General features: G+C 37.4%; 1 protein-coding gene and 1 pseudogene across 2 annotated transcripts; both read right to left on the bottom strand.

The window, feature by feature from the left end:
- Window positions 1-1464: 1464 nt before the first annotated feature.
- Window positions 1465-3081, bottom strand: LOC147475165 (protein FAR1-RELATED SEQUENCE 5-like). The gene has a single exon (XM_086585295.1). The coding sequence runs from the start codon at window positions 3079-3081 to the stop codon at window positions 1465-1467; it is 1617 nt and encodes a 538-aa protein (XP_086441421.1).
- A 2368-nt stretch (window positions 3082-5449) lies between these two features.
- On the bottom strand, window positions 5450-14861 carry LOC147475164 (uncharacterized; annotated as a pseudogene). Its single transcript, XR_015209701.1, has 9 exons — window positions 14811-14861; window positions 14674-14724; window positions 14496-14593; window positions 12197-12307; window positions 11528-11837; window positions 11037-11161; window positions 7378-7706; window positions 6998-7151; window positions 5450-6172 (listed from the first exon to the last, which is right to left on the bottom strand). The product of XR_015209701.1 is annotated as an uncharacterized LOC147475164 (transcript).
- Between the last annotated feature and the right edge of the window lie 7949 nt (window positions 14862-22810).

Genomic DNA, 22810 nt, shown 5'->3' with positions numbered 1-22810 from the left:
TAATCAGCCATGTGTCCCTTGTTGCACACCTTCAAGCTATGCCTCCTGTTGTTGCAAACTCTATCGAACTACTTCACATTTGATTTTTCGATTCCAAAAAAAGTGTGCAAAGATGCAAAGAGTTCGAGTAAATTTGTCAAATTGACGGAATTGTTATGCCAACTATTTTCTCTATTGCCTACTCATACTGGTTTTTGCTGTGTGATATGATTTAAGGAAGAAGACTATTAGAAAAATTTGATAGCATTCCACCTATAATTTGGACTAAAGCATCTAATATAGGAGAAAGATAACAGAGCCTGTTCAAATATAACATTGTAACACAACTTGTTCATCTGATACATATTATACCATTGACCAAAACAAACACAGTCTTGCAGCCCATAATTTTTTTTTATAATACTAGCAGTCTAGAAAAATGGCTAACATTGGAACAAAAAAGGACAAAGCGTCAAAACATAAGCTACAACATGTCTAATTTCTTATTTTTCGGGATTAAATCCTTCACCTCTCAAAAATGGGTAGTAATCTGCCCACTCAAAGTTGATGGCATTTGAGAAGCCCATGCCATTTTTGCCATTGGAGAAGCTTCTTCTAGTATCGAGTCCCTAGTAATTGGAACTACTCGGGGTGCCTAGTACATTTAGGAAACCCATGCCATTTGTGCCATTGCAGAAGTTTAGTCCAGCATCGAGTCTCTGGGAATTGGAGCTACCTGGGGTGTCCGGTACATTTAGGAAGCCCATGCTATTTGTGCCATTGGAGAAGCTTCTACTAGCGTCGAGTCCCATAAAATTGGTGCCACTAGGGATGCCTAGTACATTTGGTTCTCGCGAAACACTGCCTAGAACATTTGGTACCTACAAACAAGGCAATGTCGAAGGTTGTTATATGTTAAATCCAAGAAAATATACCTTAAAATAGTTTACAATATCAAAAAGAGATACTCCAAGGTTTTTGAGATTGATAAACTATTTTTTGAAACAATAGAAAGAAGTCAAGGGGTATGATAACAGTCATAACACAAAGATAAAGAAGAGTTGCACCCTGTAGATAACTTCATAACAAGAAATCTTTCCAAATTAAAATGTTAAAAAGGCATGGGAATTGGTTGGAAGTGTGCTCAGGCAAAGAAAAGTGCAGGCCATACAAGATTCTAAAAAGTAGATTAGAAAACAAAAATAACATGTAGCCTAACATGCACTACCAACTAAAAGGATAAAATGAAGTAAATCACACAACCCGGCATATTGAGATTGAACGAATCATGTGTCCTGTATTTTTTTGAACCGTGTATGGCATAGCTACTTTGAGAAGCCTACACAATGAAAACAGAAAGTGACACTAGGTATGACCAATACAGACTAAACATTGTCATTTCTTTAAATTAAAAAAACTAACCTTTTCCAAATTAATGGTATCCATGTTCGTTCCAGTAGCCCTCTTCATTCCCAGCTCTTTCTTTTATGTACCCTTCTCTTCTAATCTCTTTTCTGCCTTCTTCTGTTTCTCTTTTTCCTTTCTAACAACTTTTTCAATCGTAGATTCAAACCGTTTACTGCGTGGACGACCCTTACGACGGACAACCAAAGGACAAAGAATTTTGTTGCTTTCTACCGCCAAAGGATTTCTACCACCACTATGTACTTGTGTACGAATTTCAGGTGTACTAGCATGACTGCCTTCATCAATTTCATCACTTATCTTTAGTTCGTTAAGCAACCCCTTAATCCAATGGAAAACCATTTCTGTCTTACCTTCATTTTCAGCTGCCAAGTCTGCCGCTTCAAAAAAGGCATTACACATCCTATCAAAGCGCCCGTTTTCAGGGTTTAGCTCCCAATCAGAATATATAATTTTAATCTTTTTATGACGCCTCTTCACATCCTTCCTCCACCTACGGATAATATATTTATCTGGTAAAGCATAAATTTGTTTATGGACCAAGACAGTAAGGGCATGCTTACATAAGATTCCCCTAAACTCAAATAATTGACAATTGCACTTAATGTCAGAATCATTCTCTCTGAAACAAACTCTAAAAGTGGCTCGATGAGTCTTTGTCCCTACAAACATGTTTTGCGCAACATCGTACACCTGAAAGCCACATTCCTCTTTAACGGAAGAAATAACACAGTAAAGTTGACCTTTCACCTCATCTTGAAACTCCTTGAATTTTGCTGTAGTGTAAGCATCTTGAACTTGTTTCTCGAATGGATAATCAGTAATGCATGGAATCCAACGATCGAAAGAATTGAAATCCTCTTCGTTCTCCTTTTGCACCTTACTTCGTAGTGCGTTCTCATATTGTTCAACAAATTTCTTTAAGCTTGTCTTTAAATTAACATAACCATCAAAAAAGGCATTCATACTTTCACTTCTTTGAGTCGAGGACATTCCCGCCCAAAAGGTATTTTGTAAAAGTACCGGAACCCAACGACTTTTTTCACTGTACAACCCACTCAACCACTTATTCTCTTCAAGCTTAAATTCTTTGATGAAACTATTCCACCGTCCATCAAATTCTTCACAAGTCAAAGAGTCATAAACTGCTTTTTGCATTGCATACTTGATAGACTCATATTGAGTGCAACCACTTAATTTCACGGGTAACTTCTTTATAATGTGCCATAAGCAGCACCTGTGATGTGTGTTGGGAAAGACGATTTCAATAGCTTTCTTCATTGCTTTGTCTTGGTCAGTGATTATAGCAATGGGAGCATGACCATTCATACATGCAAGCCAAGTCTCAAAAAGCCAAATAAATGTCTTCTCATTTTCATTCGATATCAACCCACACCCAAAAAAGTGTTGGATCGGGTGATGATTAACACCAACAAACGGAGCAAAAGGCATATCATACTTGTTAGTCAAACGCGTTGTGTCAAAGGTAGCGGCATCCCCAAACTCCTCATAAGCTGGCCTTCTCCTTGTATCTGCCCAAAAAACATTTCTTAATCTCCCATCATCATCCATATCTATCAAATAAAAAAAAATTGCATTATTAGCTTGCATTCGGAAGTAGTGTTGAAGTGCCATAGCATCCCCATCACCAAGTGTTAGGCCTATATTGGTCGACATAATTATAGCAATCTTTTTGATAAATTCGGTGTTCTCATTCCACCAAACTTCATACAAAAATAACCAAAGGTTTTGCTTGTATTGATGCTCGCCTTATCATTATATACAAGTTTCCTTTTCACATAATTGCTCATCTTCCGATTCCTCTTATAAAATCTCTATTTTCGGGACTCAATTCATGATTATGATCCAACGTTAGAGTCGTTACCCGCAACTTTCCATCTGAACATATAACAGCTCTAATCTTAGCCTTACATCCAGTTTTGCTAACAGGATGTAATTTGAAGGGATTCCTTGACTTGCATTTGAAATTCCGACCGGTTTATGCAAGAATCACAAACTTAACCGCCCCATCTTGTCCCTTTTCTGTAGATCTTATTTTCACTGGAAATCCCTTTTGATTACCATATCTAGTAAAATATTCCATATACTCATCAATAGTGCCGAACTCCATTCCTAGTTCTGGATCTCCTAGAACTTCTTCAACTTCATCAACTTTTTCATTTTCCACGCACTCTTGAAATTCAGCTACATCCGCCATATCCTTTTCGACAACGTACTCGTCAGTAATACCAGGTAACTCATTTTCCATTTCTGCAAGATGAAATTGAATGATTACTAAATGTGTCAAGTGATACAATATCAATTTGATTTATAACATTTTGAAAATATGGTTTTAATACATGTATATCACGGAGGATTTTAGTAGATCAAAATGAGTTTGTAAGCCTCAATGAATTATAAGTATGCATGCAAAATAAAAACTTAGTCAAGAATACAATCAAATACCTAACTTACAATTGATATGGTTGAAATTAACTAGTTTTGATTTATCAGTGTCTGGAATCTCCGAAAGTTTGAAATCCCGGTGATGGATCGCTTAGAAAAAGAGAAAAGATGAGAAATTTGGGCATGGACGAAAGTACAGAGAAGAGAAGAGACGAAAGTATAGAGAAGAGAAGAGGAGACATTTAAGTTTCCACTTTTTCCCACTTCTTCTTTAGTTTCCAACTTTCCCTCTCTTTTTAGCCTTTGTAGTCTTTGTTACTATTGTTGTAAGTACTCCGTGAGAGAGAGTATACCACGTCGGCCAGATCACTAAAGCGGGCTTATTCCCTGTCTCCTAGAATTATTGTTAATAAAGTGAAATAGTTTTTTTTTTTTATAAATTGTTTTAAAAGGGGTGATTAGAATAATTAAAGGGAGGTGGTTCTAAAATCTTAAAATTAAGAGATTAGAAATGTTTGTTTGGTTGAGAAGGGTGCCACGGCTAGTAGAGACAAAAATGCAAACCTGTACTGCGCATAGTTAGTATGGTTTCTTTGAATTATAATTGTAAAAGGTAATTGTAATTATATAGGAGATATTTATTTATTTATTTATTTTTAAACAAAATAGAAAATAATTATGTTATTTAAGTAATATTAGGGAGGTTCTTTTAAATTATCAAAATAAAATAGGACTTGTTTTAATTTCAATGTGGGAAATTGAGGTAATTATTTAATTTAAGTGACATTAGAGAGGTGTTTCTAAATTATTAATAAAAAATGAACCTTGTTAAAATTATATTAATAAAAGTGGGGCTTATTCTAAATTTTGTGAGGGAGGTGCTTTTAAATTAAGTAAATAAGGAAATCTTAAATTGCCTACTCGATATTGGGAAGAGTATTCCGGAAGACCCTGCTATCATTTAGTGTAGATTTCTTTCCAACTTCCTTCTCACTTCTTAGTTCTTAGGGCATCACCAATGGGGCTGGATCACGGCCGTTTTCTTCAAATTTAACAGACCTAAAATAGAAATAGCTTCTAGCGCAGCCCCTAAATGGGCCTCCATATTTATCACTTGATAATTGTCCTCGTTCTTACAAAGGTTTTAAAGACCCGAAGCCCAAACCTTTAATAGAAATTGTCCACATGACTTTACTTAAGTTGGCAGTGACTTCACTTATGTTTTTCTTGTCTAATTTCATGTGTTATAAAAGAGGATTATCTTCTCAGTTGGAACAACTATTAATATAGAGTTTTCGCTACTCTTTATTATTGCCATCCAGAAACTGACGTGGCCCTCCAAAAGATGACGTTTCCTGATTAATATAGAGTTTTTCGCTACTCTTTATTATTGCGCCCCCAAAACTGACGTGGCCCTCCCAAAAGATGACGTTTCCCTGATTAATATAGAGTTTTCGCTCTCTTTATTATTGCCCCCCAAAAACTGACGTGCCCTCCAAAAAGATGACGTTTCCCTGGATTTTAAAGCTCTGCTTTGGTGATGCCTTTACCAGTTGCCATAAGGCCATAACGCGGGAACTTAGTAGTAGATATACTTAGATACGGAGATTGATTGATGATCTCTGTTATTTGCTTTCACTTACGTCAAAATGTTGTTTAGATAGAGTATAATCACTTACGGAAGGAATGAATTGAATCTTCTACTTCCTAAAGTAATCGTTTAACCAAAGTACAAATAAAATTACAAAGGAACGAGAAAACTAAGTTTCCGACCCAATGTCTTCTTGATAGAAACACATTTCAAGGGAGGAACTAAAATACATAATGAGTTAATGGCAATAGTTTTTATGATCTTGGTTTCACAACGCCACCAGCTGCTGCAATCTTTATCCTCTGTTGATGCTCTGCAACTTTAAAATTTACGATTTCCATGAATAGATGGGAATCTAGTACGCAGTCATGGGTTCCGTAGACGGATGCTTGGACACTTGCCACAAGCTTTGCTATCTCTCGACCAGAGAACCCTTCCGTCTTTCGAGCGGCCACACAAATTACTTCTCGAGGCAAATCCTTTACGATTTTCTTTGATTTCTTGCCCTTGAATGGTCGCCACCAAGACTTGGGATCATCTTTCTCAGATAGGTATTTCTCCAAGTAGAGAGTCAACAACTTCGCCCGTTCCTCGGCCCCTGGAAGAGGGAACTCAATCACCTCGTCTATACGGTCTGTGACAGCACTATCAAGATCACCTGGCCTGTTGGTTGCAAGCACAAGAGCTACATCTCGTGATTGGTCTCCTGTTCGAAAGAGCAATGCATTGAGAGCACTCCGTTGAGCTTCACTCATATGGATGCTGTTACGCCTGGCATTGAAATTCAATACAAAAACGTATGAGAGTATAAAACAATTGTGACTGGAATGTTCTTTGGAGAACTAGCTCCGAAGTAGAAACTGTCAATCACTTTTAAAGGAACACTTCATAATAATAGGAGGTAGAACATCACAAGCTATACTCAAGCCTCAAAGTACACTGAGTAATGGCCATTATGCTACTGAATCGTCCAAGCATATGCTCTTCAAAATTTTCGGACTTTACAGCCTACAATTGGTCATTTTCAACTGGTTGTCACAATCAACAACCAAATTGAATATATTTACTTCATATCTGGTTATTAAAAATCGTATAACCAATATGATGTAAACACTGCAAAGGAAGTGCCAAATAAAGTAAATATGACACACAATTAATTAAGATGTTAGCTACCATTTACAACCATGCAAGAACAATCTGAGATTGAATGTAGGTTTCGAATAAATCTTTTCTGCTTCACGTGTGTGCCAAGGATTCTGCATATGCTGTGGTAAGGACTGTGATCTTGGTTGAGTAGGGAAGAACATGGAAGGTGGCTTGAGGATCAATTAGAGTGAGTGTTGAGTGCCTAGCAAGGTCGAATGCAAGTCCATAGCACGGTGCACTATTAAAATTCTATACTGAAGTCTATTACATAACAGGAAAATGAAATGAAAGGTAACTGACTCAAATCCTTATAAAAAAAACTCAGTCAATCATAATGCACCACTGTGTTCATAGCAGTTTAGATCAACCTAGGCAAAGCTCATCCTCAGATTATGGTGCACTCTTCCATAATTACACTGGTAAATACAAGTCAGGTGGATAGAAACTTACTCGCATAAGAAAGCATCAGCCTCATCAATAAAGAGTAGTAGGCCTTCCTTTGATTTCTTAGCCCAGTCGAATATCTGATGAATCTTGGTAACAGCCTCTGCACCCAGGGGTGCAACATCTCCACCCGTCATCATGGCATAATCTAAACCCTTTTAACAACAACAACAACAACAACAACAAAAAATATCCGACATCAGAAATAAATGAGAGAAGATTGAAAGCTTTAATGATAGGGAACATCATAAATTATAAACAGTGTTTTCAATATAGGGACGTGATAAAAAAATTAAACACAAACTCAAGTAAGAAAAATATATCATATTTTGTGACAGATACTATCATAAAAATAAATCCAAGAAACAAAGATAATGAGATACCGATTTCAGCTATCTCCTTTGCAACCATAGTTTTGCCAGTCCCAGGGAGGCCCATAGTATAGCATGTTAAGAAATGGCCTGATGAGCCTTGGTATTTGCAGTAGCTCCAGCAAGTTGCTCTATTCTCCACAGTAAAGAAGGGTGGAGAACAATATTTTCCAAACTTGGTTTTACTTTCTGTTTTTCCACTACCAGAAATAATTTTCAACCCCTTATTGTAAGCACGAGAGAGTGGCCCTAACAAGGGATACTTGCCAATTGATGATTCTCTAATTAAGGAAGGCTGGCCCAGTATCCGGTTTATGTAACCCCACATTACTCTTGCACCTTCTCTGAAAATAGAAAGGAAAATTCATCATATATTAGGCAGTGTGAAGCCATTAGAAGGTACATTAAAAGGAGACACTTTTAGCCAGGAGGAGAGGATAAACATGGCGTGTAAGAATATGATTACAGCCAAAATCTTTCATATTTTTACCCTTTTCCTATCAAAATAGGTAAAGGGAAAATTAAAAACTTGTCAATATATTCCCCTTGTTACACAATTTAATTGGTGTTTTATGCGACAACACAAGAGAAAGTGATGTATCTTGTTGGCGGAAGCTTCAACAATGGATGAACATCAATAAGATTTAATAAAACAAACACCTAAATCTAGGGTTTGAACCTTTAAACATGAAGAACAATTCACAAAGAATTAATAATCAATAATAAACCCCTAACAATGAAGGCCTAGATGCCTTTATATAAGAAAACAACTACTAAATCTAATTGGAAACCAAATAGGAAACCATCTAATTCCTATTCCTAATTGAATTAGGAAACCAAATAAAATAGAAACTACTAATTAATTATTTATTCCATGCTCATGCATCATACTCCCCGGCTTGAAAGAAACTCATCCTCGAAGTTTGTTGCATGTAGACTTGTGAATATTCTGCCAAAACTCTTGTACTTTATCATCACATTCCATTAGTTCAAAGGAATTCGACCTCGAATTTTACCCAAATAATTGCTCACAAGAAGAATAATACACCAAAACATTGCCAAAGACTTTCGGTTCAAAAAATGATTTGGTGGATGTAACTCGTGATAAAATGCACTTCAATGCTCGTTGTCGCATACCAGATTTGCCCGAAGTTGGAAAAGAAGGGATCAACATACTCGGTGGAAAGCTTACAAAACTCGCGACAACCATTAACCTGAATAGTAAATCCAATGTAGACTACAATCTTGCCATTGGTATTGTCGATTTCCATTGGCAATCACGGTCACCCATGACTTCTTGCCCATAGTTGGCAAAAACTTGAAATGTGAGCATTAGCATCTGTAGTACGACATTTACAATACCATCTATCATGTTACGACAATAGAAAACAAATGTTCCTCCACAAGGATCAAAATCCTTTCTACCTGTAAAAAGATTAGAAGTTGATATACCTAGAAACTGACAGCCTTTTTCTGAATTTCTTCGAATTTGATCAGACAATTGGTAGACTTGGGGCAAAAGTTCCTTGTTAGCAGGCTGGTGCTCCACTCCTTTAGAAATCATGACTAGCATGGGCTGGATACCAAGTCCAACAATGTCAAAGGGCCATTGTTTCATATTTGTCTCATCTTTCTTGGCTAGTGAGTCTTTCTTCTCTTCATCTTGAGCTACTGCAACATGTGCAACAATCGCTAGTTGGGACAGCACTACTGGTGCTAAAAGATGTTCGGCATGGTGATGGTGAGGTAAGGGTGACAGTGGTGGGGAGGGATTGGTCTCGACATTGTCTTCTCTCCTCTTGAAATCAGTGTTTTCAACTTGAATTGGTGGTGAATAGTGAGCCTGTGAAGAACTGATATCCTCTTCGGTGCAAGCAGTAGCTCCCCTCATTAACTCCTTCAAACTCTTTATTCTTCTCATTCTTGACAATCATTGAGGTGCTGATTTCAACATCAGAATCTTTCAATTTTTTCTCATCACGTTGACAAAAGTCCAAATCACAGTTTTGCAATTGAACAAGTGGTAGTGATGGAGTGGATTGACTATGCTTCTGATCGGGGAGAGCTGAACCCAGATGTTGTTGACGTCCAAGAATTAGACTCTCATGATGACATTCTTGTGAGGTGATTTCTATCTGATTAGAAGTGTAAAAATCCAGCTGTGGGGATGAAGAACTTGGTTGTGGGTTTATTTCGTTAGAAACAAAATCCATTGCAGCAGCAGCTTGGTTAAAACAATCACTAGTAGAAGGAGCACATGCTTTATAAATCCCATGTGTATTAGATATACAAACCCAAGGGATAACCTTCTTCACAAATCTATCGGAAATTTTATTCCTTATCTTCGCCCCACTGTGTTGGGAATTCAAATTTAGATGACCTCCCTAATCACCCCTACCTTGTTGGTGTTCATGATGCCTATGGGTTTGGGGTGTTGGTGCAGCCACCCAAGCATGAGTACGCTGCTGTGGTTGTCGATAAAAAATAGATCTATAATGACTTGACTGATCAACACCATGTTGATGGTATTGATTGTCCGGATTTCGACTATTAGAAAAATCAAAGTCGAGATTCCTCATCGGTGGTAGTTGGGGATCAAAACAGGATAACAACTCAACAATGAGATGTTGTTGGGATGGGTAGTATGTCTCAGGATCAGCATATTTATTTTGGTGAGAATATCCCTCATCGGAATACTCATCTTCATCGGAATCAATAAAAGACTCCTCTTCATCGTAATCGTAGGATTCATTACTTAAAAATACGATCTTCAGCGACTCAAAAATTTTGAAACGGCAATTGGGAGTTGGGGAGCGAAATCTAGAGGAGGTTCATACCTTTTTGAAGGAGGAAATCTCGCTGGGCCTGCGATCTAAATCACAATCTCTCCAAATATGAGGATCGGTATGGTACCCGACCCATGGAAACCGATGATCGGGCGGTGCGTTGACTCTCTTCTACTTCTCCTATGATACTCCATGACAATTAACCAAAAAATTGAAGATTTTTTTCCGCAGTGAACAGTGCTCCGGTGAATAGTACTCGTGAACAGTGTTTCTTGGAAAAAAAAATCCCAAAAATCGATTGGCTCTTGATACCAAATTTAATGTATCTTGTTGGCGGAAGCTTCAACAATGGATGAACATCAATAAGATTTAATAAAACAAACACCTAAATCTAGGGTTTGAACCTTTAAACATGAAGAACAATTCACAAAGAATTAATAATCAATAATAACCCCCTAACAATGAAGGTCTAGATGCCTTTATATAAGAAAACAACTACTAAATCTAATTGGAAACCAAATAGGAAGCCATCTAATTCCTATTCCTAATTGAATTAGGAAACCAAATAAAATAGAAACTACTAATTAATTATTTATTCCATGCTCATGCATCGAGAAAAGATACGGGAAACTGCCTTCCTAACTCCCTCAGCCTCAAAACATAATGTTCGAGAGTTCAAATCATGTCCACACAGCTCGACCAGAAATTTATGTAAAAAAGAATGTGATTCCGATAACAATGAATTAATCTAAAGCAAGTAAAAATGTTACTAGTTACAATAATGGCACGTGACATAAAATCATGACAGTTACAATCCGTTCCTAAGCTAGATTTTGGAAGCAATAAAATCAAGTCAAACAGAAGATAATGATAATATATAACTCACACCTAGTCGTGTAAACTCCAGCAGCTACCGCAGTAACTCCTCCGACAGCCATGATTAATTTAGTAACGGTCTGTCAATAACACCCACACACACCATCTGCAAATTGTTGTTCAAAGATCAATAAATTCTCATGTTCCAACAAAATTACTATTATTGAGAGAGTAACAAAAGCGACGCGTCCATTTTGTTCACTAAACAATTCATATCAAGAGCATGGAATAACTATTTTTCTCTGCATCTAAACAATATTATGGAACATGTAACTTCAGGAAGATACCAGAATCAAAATCAAATGCCAAGGAACACAATTTAGTGCTTAAAAATAAAACCTGTGAGTCTATATAGCTACCAAAACAAATACAATTACACTTTTAAATAGCTTACAGAGCCGCCTGGACAATATCTGCTGGCTCAGCTAATTTCCATGACTCTGATTAACATACTATCCATATGGCAAAATAAAATCAAAGAGAGGACAGAATAATAATTTCACACCTTCAATGTGCTTGAAAGTTGTGTGAATAGCAGCAAGCCACTTATCTTTTTTCCCCTTTCAATTCTTCTTCAAGCGTTCTCATTTTCTGTTCTTCAGTTAACTTCTTCTCAAGAGCCGTGCTTCAGCTTCAGCCATAGTGTTAACTCTAATTGTTTCTTGTTCTATTTCAGCTTTCACTTTCTCTGTATGGCTTCTGAGCTTGGATTTGTTCTTCTGAAGCACGCCTAGCTTTTTCTGTTAGTTCAGAGGACAACTCTTGCATCTTAACTAATTCAGCGTTTTGTGACCTTTGGGTTTCATGATCGGTCTACAAAAAAGAAAAAATGCATGAACAGCGTGCAAGCCATTAGCAAAACTAAAAGAAAAAAACACACGAGGCAAGAGTTGCATAGTTATAATTTGAAGGATTTGATTTGTCATTGTTATTTTGAAGGATAGGGCATTGCTATTTTTTGAAGAATTTACATCAATTTACACCTTTTCTGTGTCACGTTTCCACTACAATAAAGTCTAGACCTAAAAGCAGCCATTCATAAAATTTAAGAGACCCAATCAAACCCAAATTTTATCTTTTTGTCTTTGAGTTCAGAAAACATCCCTCCCCACCCTTATCATATAGATTTTTGTTCCAATGACATTACTCAATCAAAATGTGAGTCCTGATACCTGCATTCTCTTTCTGTCCAACTCATCTTTTGGCGTAAAAATTGTGCTTTTGCTTTTGCTTTGTTGTGCTAGCAAATTTCTTTGTTCTTCAGCCATTTTCCGTTGCCTCTCCTGCCATTGCAATATAGCTCATTGTCATGAAATAATAAAAAATCCATAAATCAGCAGAAATCAGCAAATAATAAAGAATACCAAGCCCTCATCCACCCTTCAACCCTGACCTGAAGGCTTAAGGGTCGAGAGGACTATTTGATTTTTTTGAACTTCTACTAAAGATTTATAACAATGTAATCCATATGTGAAGAGCCAGCTTCACTTCAATAGTTTATTCCAAATTCAATGTGAATAACATACTGCAGACCTAACCAAAAACAAAGCCACACTCCCATATTAGACTTACGAGAAATAACAATGTTTGACCCCTTTATGCAAAAAAAAAATGTGTAGCCCAGACGCATAGTAAGCGAAGCTCCAGCCATTGCAGGCTCTGGGGAAGTCCAAATGAGCGCAGCCTTACCCCCACGTGAGGAGAGGCTATTTCTGTGGTTTAAAGTCATGACGCCCAGCTCAGTGGAGCAACTTTACCTTTGTGCCAAACCACACTTTCGTTTGACCCTTTTGATACACTTGTACCATTTAGTGTGTTACAGAAGATAGCAACAACGACAGGCATAGCAGATACAGTAGAAACTTTGTCACGGTATTTGAAACTGAAATCTCAAAGATCTTCATGTGAAAATAAGGTAAAAAGTCAAACATATCCACTTGTTAGCATTTATCTAGTTTGAGCACGCGGCTGTAGTTTGTAGTAGAGGCCAAGTATGTGGGTTTTGTAAGTACTTGGATGCAACTAATACCGCCAAGTGAACATACATATAATTGAGGTGCAACCAAGGGTTTTCAACATTGCAGTCACTTTTCACATTCTCTCTGCTGTCACAATCCTGAAACCATGATGGCTGAACCATGGGTTCCTAAGTCCTATTTAGGTATTAGTTTAGTAATTACTAAACATGTTTCTATTCTAGTAGTTTTTATTTGTATAAGAAATACGATTATTAATAAGTTTCGAATTTGTTGTCCTATTCTATTTAGAAGTAGGTTTTAAGGCATCCTTGGCATTTAGTGTTAGATGGTTTTTATTGAATAATTGTTATTCTAGTTGAACATTTAAACCCTAGATTTACGTGTTTATCTCAATCAACTCTAATATGTATTTATTATTGATTTATTGTTGTTTTGCTTTCACGACGTGCTACACCATAGACATATTAATGGAGAGGCCCTAATGAGGGGACTTGTGAGGGCCTAAATCCGTGGTGTACAAGTTATGAGTTTGGGCAGGCCCACTCCAAACCAACCGAAAGAAAACCGTAAAAAGAAATGAAAATAAAATGGGAAGGGACTAAGATGCTTAGAAAGAAAATAGTAAGAAGTGATGTAATGAAATGGGAAGAGATTTTTAGCTCTATGTAAACAAATATAGCAAAGAGGAAAAGAGAAGTTACTAGGGGTCAATCTAACCCACTAGATGGCAACCAACTCTTCCAAGATTGCGAAGCTTTTCCTAAACTGCTCAATCATGGATACCCATGTAGCCATATATTTCTAGTCTACTATAGGAAGGCCCACATACAAGGACCTAAAAAGAACATGCTGAGAAAAACCATTAAAATAAGCAAGTCCTTCCACGTCCACAACTTCTTCCGCCACAAACACTTGACTCGGAGAGCATATTAAAACAAAATCTAGACCCAGACTCAAATCAGAAAATTTTTTGCCTCTCAACATCCTAAAGTGAATAGGAAGGAAACGTTTCACATCGTTCACAATGAGAAATAACCAATCCTTCCTTAAGCACTTTGAAGTATGAAACCTTCTATCGCACCTAAGTATTCCTAAAACTACAAGGCCTCCGTCCCATTTTTTTTTTCTTTTTGGCGGTGGCTCTACCCGTAAGTTACTCGGCTGTTAAATGAAACTCCATACATATTTTCTACCACGACAAACTCCTTGTTCTTGTGTTTTCTCCATCACTCATTCTATCACTATTCACATAAAGCAACTATTTTGCTACTAATACTTTCACTGACTTCATAATAAAAATGAGCCCATAGCAAATTCTATTATCCCCACTCAAGTTTGTTTTTACTACTTCTAAGTCTCTAAACTATTAAATTTCTGCATCCAACTCGAAACCAATTGGCAATTAGTGTTGCAGCGCCAGCTGCATGATTACGATACCCAATATGGCATTATAAATCTCAACAACTAGAAAACCACTTAAAAAATTACTCACAATGTCTTGCTGAGCTTGGTGTGCTTGATACTGCGCTTTCTCAAAATCCAACTCCGCAGAGACAAGTAAGCTTCTTGCAGATTCATAACCTCAAAAACCTAACAAACAGAAAACAAAAAATAATTTAACACCCTAAATTAAAAAAAAAAAATAAAAAAATAAACAGTTTACTAAATACCTGTTTTTTAAGCCGACTGTTATTAATATTCCGACTAGCTTTAGCAGCTCTCTAATGAGTCAGCATCCAAACCAGACATACTTGGTTGGGGCACAACAGCGGGCTGAGTTATCAGCGTAAGCTCGATTGTGTAATACCAAGTATGAAGTGGCTGCATACGAAGCATATTTTAATGTAGAAGCAGCCATTGCCTAATAATAACTGTGAACAAAATCGTGGTGTGGTGTGTTTGGGGTTTATTATGTGGTGAACATTTTTCTGTTAAACCTCCAAATAGGGTTTATGGTGGACCTCCAAACTTTAGCAAGATGGGGGCACAAATTTCCTAGTTTATGTATTTGTGACTTTGATTTTGAGGACGGAGGAATGTCTTATTTATTTAGAGGAAGAACACGGGCACGGTGTTTGTCAGCTGTCCCCGGCGAGAATTACTTTAGTGGAACAAACATTAGGACGACCTGGATAGCAGAGATATCGCCCATGGGCTGCTGCTGCTGCCTTGAAGCCCAGCGTCGTACCTCATGGGCCTCCCGATTTTTTTTTTTTTTTCCAAATATTTTCGCCCCAAGTAAACATGACGTGGCTAACTAACAAAAATGAGTGGGCAATCCCAAAAAAATCTGATGGAAAGCCTCCTACCAAGTCTTCTTTTTGAGTTCTTGAGTTCATTTTTAATATCTTTTTGGCAACAATCAAATCACTACCAATAAATTTGAAGGAATTTAAGAGCTTGTTATTGATCCATACCAAATTGAAAAGACTGATAAGCATGAACATTACAATTGTTATGGACTGATTTGGGATTAATAGACCTAAGGGTTCGGAGGAGTCCATGGGCTCGGAGTGGTCATCATGGATTTGGGAGTAGGCAGCGAGCATGGGCAGAATAGTCCTAGGGCTGATGGGCCATCACGCGGCCGAAAAGCATGGAGCAGAAATAGAGAGGGTAACCCAAAAGACGGTGGATAGGTGTGCTAAGTCGAGAGGATCGTGGGTTCATTAGAACGGATGGATGGAAAAGAAGATCAAGGGGAGGGCCAAACTCTGAGGAGGAACCAAGTATAATAATGGGGAAACCCTAAAGTTAAAGAGGTGGGAGAAAAACATAAAACACTGTAAAGAATCGTGTCACACACCCATACTGCCCACGAATTCAAAGCTCGACGCACTACCGGTTAAAAGCCATGATGCTAGGAGAAGCAGATAGCACCACCGAAAAAAAGAAAAACAAGAGTGGAGACAAGAACGGAGGTCAGGAAGCAAATCAATGAGGCTTACAAATTTTAGAGGATCAAACTAAGCTTAAATAACAACCGGGGGTAGTGACGATATCCCCGCTCCGCTAGTTCTTCTTCCACGCTTAAGGCTACCAAGATGTTTGAGGTTAAACCCGATCTAGAACTTAAAAATTTAATCAATCTCTAACTAAAAAGGTTGAGGCCATTTCTGTACAACAAAAGCCTATCCCCGCCATGAATGTAAATTCAAATCCATGTAGTTTTCGGTTGAGTCCCGAAGCATCCCGATTCCCATCGGCCCTATAGCCTATGAACATTCTTGTTCTATTAATAGTGAACCTAACGCCCTTGGAGACAAAATCCCAACTTCGGGTTGGAGAAATAACCAACAAGTCACACCTCCGTGGTACAATAATCAATATGTTAGGCCAACACACGCTTATAACCAAGCTACACCCTCAAGACAAGGATTGTCGTGGTAATTATAATAATTATAACAACCAAGCACAACCTCGACAAGGTCAAGCACAAGGTCAATATAGTTATAATAATTATAATGCTAATAAAGGTATCGTTAGGTAAATAATAACTATCACAATCCGCTTTATAAATAATCAACGCGACATAGTTCCAAATACACCACCCGCGGACTATTACACCCACACAACCGATCGCCTTTGACACCTTCATACAAGTGAGCCAACAACTTTTCCAAACCATGGCTCAATCTAACCAACACATTCTACAACTGTTAATAATTTAAACCAACAGTTAGCCCAAGAGAAAGCCCAACCAAAAGGTGTGTTTCCGTGCCAAGCGATACCCAACCCTAGAACAAAGAAACACACTTTTGAGGTAAACGGTAATACTAGTACCGGAAACTACAAACGTAGGGTGAGCTAAATGCCATCACCACCACCGCTCGAAGAGTGGTTGATAACAAAGTAACTATGCCTATAGTTACCCCATCAAGATTCCCTCCAACGGATATCGAACTAGATAACCTAAATAGAATCAAGAGCCTACCAACTGTAGAGGTAAAAGTTAAACCACAACCTAAGAAACAAAAGCCAAGGTTAAACATCCCGTTGATCCATATGCTAATTATAGAGAGAAAACACCGCTTCCCCAAAAATTAGCCATGTTAACTAGGGATACAAATTATGAGGAGATTAGGAACGTTTTCAAAAATCTAACTATAAACCTTCCCTTTCTCAAGCTATTAAAAAGCTACCACACCATGCTAAGTTTCTTAAGGAGTTGTGTACTACTAGGCGCGAAGACCAATATACCAAAAGACGCTTTTTTAACGTAACAATTCCCAACTTTATCCGAAAATAATGGAATTGTTAAGTACAAGGACCCCGGTCGCCCCATCTGACAATGCACCTTAGGAGATTCTCACACGACGACATCCGCTTACTAGACACGGGGCTAGTGTTAACTTACTCCCCATTTTATTTGTATAAACAAATAGGTCTAGAGGAGATGCAACCTACTAAAATGACATTGCAATTAGCCGACGGTCTATTAAGTATCCTAAGGGGGTGGTTGAAAAACGCTAGTTAAAGTCCAAAATTTTACTACCCAAACCGACTTCGTTGTCCTAGACACGTAAGTCACTAACGACTCTGTACCTATCATTTTAGGGGCCCCTTCTTGGTTATCGCCAACGCTTTCATAAACCGCCGCGATGGTTCGATGTCCTTGTCCTTTGGCCATCTTTCTCGCTTGAGGTAAATGTTTTTAAAACTAGGACACAAGATTCCGATTCATCTACAAATGGAGAGGTTAGCATGATCGAGAGCTTAGCTCAAGATTACTTCAAAAACATGTTTCCAGAGAAACAGATTAACAAATTCCTTTCCTTCGAAATTCGACTTTTTAACAATGACTCCCGGTAGTAGTAATTTTAAATCGAAGAAGAATTCCCCGCAACTCTTTGCACCACTTCTTTACCACTTCACAGTCCCCCTTGCCAACAACCATTCATCCCTTGATGCTATGACGGAAGATGAATTTTTCAATCTTTATCCCGTTGATCCTTTTGACCCACCTATTGAGGAATGTCTTGCATATATCAAGATTTCGATGATATGGACTTGAGAGCTCTAGCTGAGAATCATTCACCTTCCATCACCAATATTCCCCACCCTCCACCTTTTCAAAGGAACCTCGAAGTTTGCACTCGATCCTTTAGTTTCTCCCCGCGGCTTCATGATTTTTAAATCCACCTAGTAAACAAATACTTCCCAAGGATAAACCACTTGACACCTTCATTTTCAGACTTGAGACACCCCTAACTACACCATGAATGAAGTTTTGTGCTAAACCCACATCCTCATTTTTTCCATGCTTTTTTCTAAAACTTATCCCAATCCACCATATCTTCCACAACCATTCACTTTCCCACATTTATTCACTAGGACACCCTCTCGCTCAAAGATGAAACCTAAGGTGTATGCTTTCGGTTATGTTATAGGTCTATCCGCTTCGCTTTCATTCCACTAGGTCAGTGTCCTAGGAAATCTTGGTGCTTGTTTGTGTTTGGATATGTTTGCTGTGATATTTATTTATGGAATGATCCACAACTATTTCGGGTTGTTGTTGATATATGATAAACCTGCATATTCATACATATGTTTAGATAAAGTCTCGAGTATCCGACTATAAATCCACTCAATTTTTGTGTTTGGTGCACTTCCTTTCATTTCAATATATTATTGTGAGTGCACCATTCAGGTAACCGGCCCTCCCTATGGAGTGTGTGTGGCTGTAAGTACCGGATCCTAAGTCCACGCTTTCACATAATTCACGTTTTCCACTCTTGCATGTTTTCTCGGTTTTTGAGTCATGTTTTCTATGGTGTGAATTATGTCTTTATCGCTTATTGTTTTCCTTTTATATTAAACCTAATTCATAAAAAGTAAAAAAGTTTTTAAAAATAGTAATCTAGCAAGTCTCGAATCTGACTTTTAAAAGACCCTTTTTAAAACAAATTTTACAAACCCTGTTTTCAAAAAATTTGTTGGGGGGGGTGTTTGGTTTTTCCATTCTTGATCACTCAAATTCCTATTCTTACCCCCACCTCGCCCCTTGGAAGAGTAGCTAGATTTCTACTTGTTTGTTGTTTTGATGTTGGCTTTTATTATTTTTAGTAGATAGGATGTTACGTTGTTAAATTCAGAGTTAATTTTGACTTTGTAGTGAAATGTTGTTTGAATGACAATATGAATATAATGTCGTTATTTTCATCACAAGCGTGATTAGTTAATGTTGATCCCACCTTCCCAAACTGTTTGGGGTGGTGTTATCTATTCCAAAGATGATTTTATATAAACTTCATTCATTCTACACTCACAACCCACACTACACCTAATTTCCATCACTCACCTTTCACTCCCACGCTTCGCCTCATTTTTCAATTTTCAAGAACTCCGAAGCGATTTCAAGGCTTCTACAAGATGCACTACAAGGCGCTCAGATATTTTGTTCTGAATTTTGCTTTCGAGGCCGGCCAGCGCCAAGCCGAAGCGCCACCCCTCATCTACATGGACCTAGTTACCGCCAGCCCAACGCCGAATTCGCTTAAAACATGGAATTCTAAAAGAGCGACTCGCGCTTCTATATGAAGCGCCAAGGCCGACTTCCGTGTGGACAGAAAAATTCCAGTTTTCCGCGAAGTTGTGCCCGGTTGTTTTGTAGCTGTTCCAGAGCGCGTAGTTTTGAGATGACATCTCCTATAATAATACCGAACAATCTTTCAAAGATTTGTTCCAAAGCACTACTTATGGTGCTTGGTTTTCAGCGAGGTGATCACACACGTAGGCTAGGAACGATTATGGGTCTTGCTAGCAATTGTTCTTGGACTTGCCATGCCCGCTGAAATACAAGACCCATGATGCTATTGGGTAGATAATATGCATGTCCCGGAGTGGAGGTAAGTTTTAGTTTCTGTTAGTGTCCGCTTATGTCCCAAGCAATTTCATTGTTAACCCCATAATGGGTGGAACTCTTATAGAGTCAAGGCCGTTTTGTATTTCCTATATTAGTATGTTCTAACCTTGTTTTGCAGATGTTCCACAATTTCACGTTTCCATGGTATTTTCCTACCCTCTTTATTTAAATGCTTTGAGGACAAAGCATGCTTTTTGTTGGGGGCATAGAAACACGGTAATTAAGTCATCCTGTTAGGATATAGATATGTATAATATGCACTTGTTTTCTAGTTAAAATTCAAAAAAAAAATTAAAAAATATAAATAAATAAGTTATGCTATACACTTAGGAATATTGGTATTGTTTATTTCTCCATGCTTTTAACAATCTAGAAGTCTCACATAGTTCTTGTTGATCGTAATAATTGTTAGAAACTTAGGTTAATAATGTAGGTAATAATCTTTGCATCTATCTATATATATTACATGAGTATCTATGATTGTTAGCGATAAGTTTTCAAATCTAGGCTAGAGTACTTATTCTACAAATCCTGTGGAGAATATAGCCTAAAGCCTTATATGAAATAAACATTTGAGAAATGACACAAGGGAGAAGTAAAACCGGATAGAGAAATCACACGCCCACTTGCTTGATCACTAAACCATATCCTAACTGAGAATTTAGGCCTTTCTTTGGATCGATATAGCCGTAAATTCAAACCTATGAATTATTTTCCGCTAGTCACCACTCGAGCCTTTTCTTTAGCCTTCCATACACCACAATTCCTTTACCCCGTTACAAAACAAAACAAAACAAAAAAAAAAAAAAGAATAAATCAACCTACCCAATTTAGAATAAGTCCGAGAATAGAACGAAAGTGAAGAAAGAAGAAGAGAAAAACCCCGGTAAACAAAAATTGTTACTTGCTTCAGAAAAAATAAAGAAAAGAAGTTTCCATCCAAAGAAAAGAAAAAATAGAAATAAAATAAAACTCCAAAAAAAAAATAGAATAAAAAGGAGTCAAAAGCCAAGGAAAGAAAAAAAAAAAAATACGGCTAAGGATGGAAACAAAGTGTAGAAGCAAAAGAAAATAACAAGGTTTTCTCTAAGTTACATAATACGAAGACTCTATTATCTCAGACTTGTCCTTTTGAATATCCATTTCCTTCCTTCTTAAACCATCTCCTAATCCCCCCGTGAACACCTAATAAAGACCTCTAGCTCAATTAGGAATAGGTTAGTGTGATAGTAAGTGGCAGAGATGTGTTTGATCGACCCGCTTCCTTGTTGTCATTATCGAGATTGTAAGGTAAAGTGTGCCCACGCATTAACCGGAGTAGCTTAAACTTGAGTGGAAAAATCAGAGTGTTGTTTCTTGACTATTATTGTGAGAACCTACTTAAGGACGCTTATTCCGAAGTTTTTAAACAAACCGCTAAACATTTGATAGTACTACTCATCAGATATATGTTTATTGTAGATGATTGATTATTATGCATATATTAACTTAGGGTTTTGATCTGGTTATTCTTATTCAATTGCTAGAGAGATGTATAGATAGTTGAGCATGAATAAGGAAACAATAGTTTTATTTTCTTAGTCGTCAGAAGATAAATGAAGTTCATGAGTACCTTCATCGAAAAACTCTCACGAGGTTATAACTCGGCCCACTAGGGAATTCCTAGTGGTTTAAGGCCTTGTTGCATATGGTCAATGCAATCGCGACTCAAATAAACGAGAGTAGTTAGAACTCCATTTTGGTCACTTATTCTAATTTTCATATTTGCTTTGAGGACAAGCAAAATGTCGTTTGGGGTGGTTTGATAAGAGCCCAAAACTGTAGTTTTAACCCCTTAATAATCATAATGTTAGACCAATTATGTGAATAATAAGTAAGAGTTAACACCGACACGCGCGTTTTTATGCATTTCGGGCTTCAAAGTCCATTATGCAGTAAATGTGCCACTTTTAGCTGAGATAAAGGAGCAAAAGTCGTGAGAACTTCCGAATGCCATATCTTGGACTCAGACCTCGGATTGAGGCCTACCTTATGTCAAAACGACCGGCTCGGAAAGAGCTTTCCAATGGTCCAAGCCTTGACCCAATCAGAGGAGCAGAAGTGGACGAAAAGTCTGTGGAAGCAAACTGCAGCTGAAGAGGCCTTTTGGATCGAAGATTGGGTTTCGGGGCCCTGATTCTCTGGCCCAAAACATGGCTCCAAGCCCATGCACGATTTTTGGATCTGAATGTATAAGAACAAAAGCTTAGTTCATTGTTAATGGTAGCATAGAGTAGATAGTTAGGTTAGAAAATAAATTAGATTAGTTAGCCTCCATTAAACCTTAATTCTAGATCTAGTTTTCATTAGATTAATTAAGTTTAATTTCATTTCAATTCTTGTTTTAGATTAAACTCTCAAATTATTGTTCTTGATTGATTAGATAAATAAAAATAGTTATTTTGTCAATTTCGATTTATAGATCTAAATTCCATTATTGTTTGTTATCATTTCATAGTTATTAATTAGATTTCGATTATTGTTTTAGTGAAATCGCATAAAGTTAGAATCTTTTCATTATGTTTAGTTTAGATTTAATGGGAATTGTTAGTTTGATGAATCAAGGCTAAAACCTCCATTAGAGAGGGTTGATGAAGCCTTGATGAAAACTTAGTTGTTAGTGTAGAATTGTTTGTAGATTCTATTCCACTCTAGAAAGTCGTGTTTCAGCCATGAGAATGGGTGGACGACTTCACATGCTAGTTAGTACTTTCGGTAGAAATGCCATGAACACTAGTGGATTAGAACTTGAATTTCTTGTAAGAAGAACGTGAGAATCGAGATACAAGAATCTATACTAGGTTATTAAGTTGGATTCGAGGTGGATTCAATTCCCTCTAATCCTTTATCTAGATTCAAAAACAAGCATATTTCCATAGTATTCGTAGTTAAATTCAACGTAG

Source organism: Coptis chinensis, chromosome 9 (assembly GCF_015680905.1).
Source record: "Coptis chinensis isolate HL-2020 chromosome 9, ASM1568090v1, whole genome shotgun sequence".
In the NCBI taxonomy this organism is placed as follows: domain Eukaryota; kingdom Viridiplantae; phylum Streptophyta; class Magnoliopsida; order Ranunculales; family Ranunculaceae; genus Coptis; species Coptis chinensis.
This window is presented reverse-complemented; position numbering and strand designations above follow the sequence as displayed.

Coding starts and splice junctions, on each gene's coding strand:
- LOC147475165 (XM_086585295.1), bottom strand. CDS start 3,081: ATGTCGACCAATATAGGCCTAACACTTGGTGATGGGGATGCTATGGCA.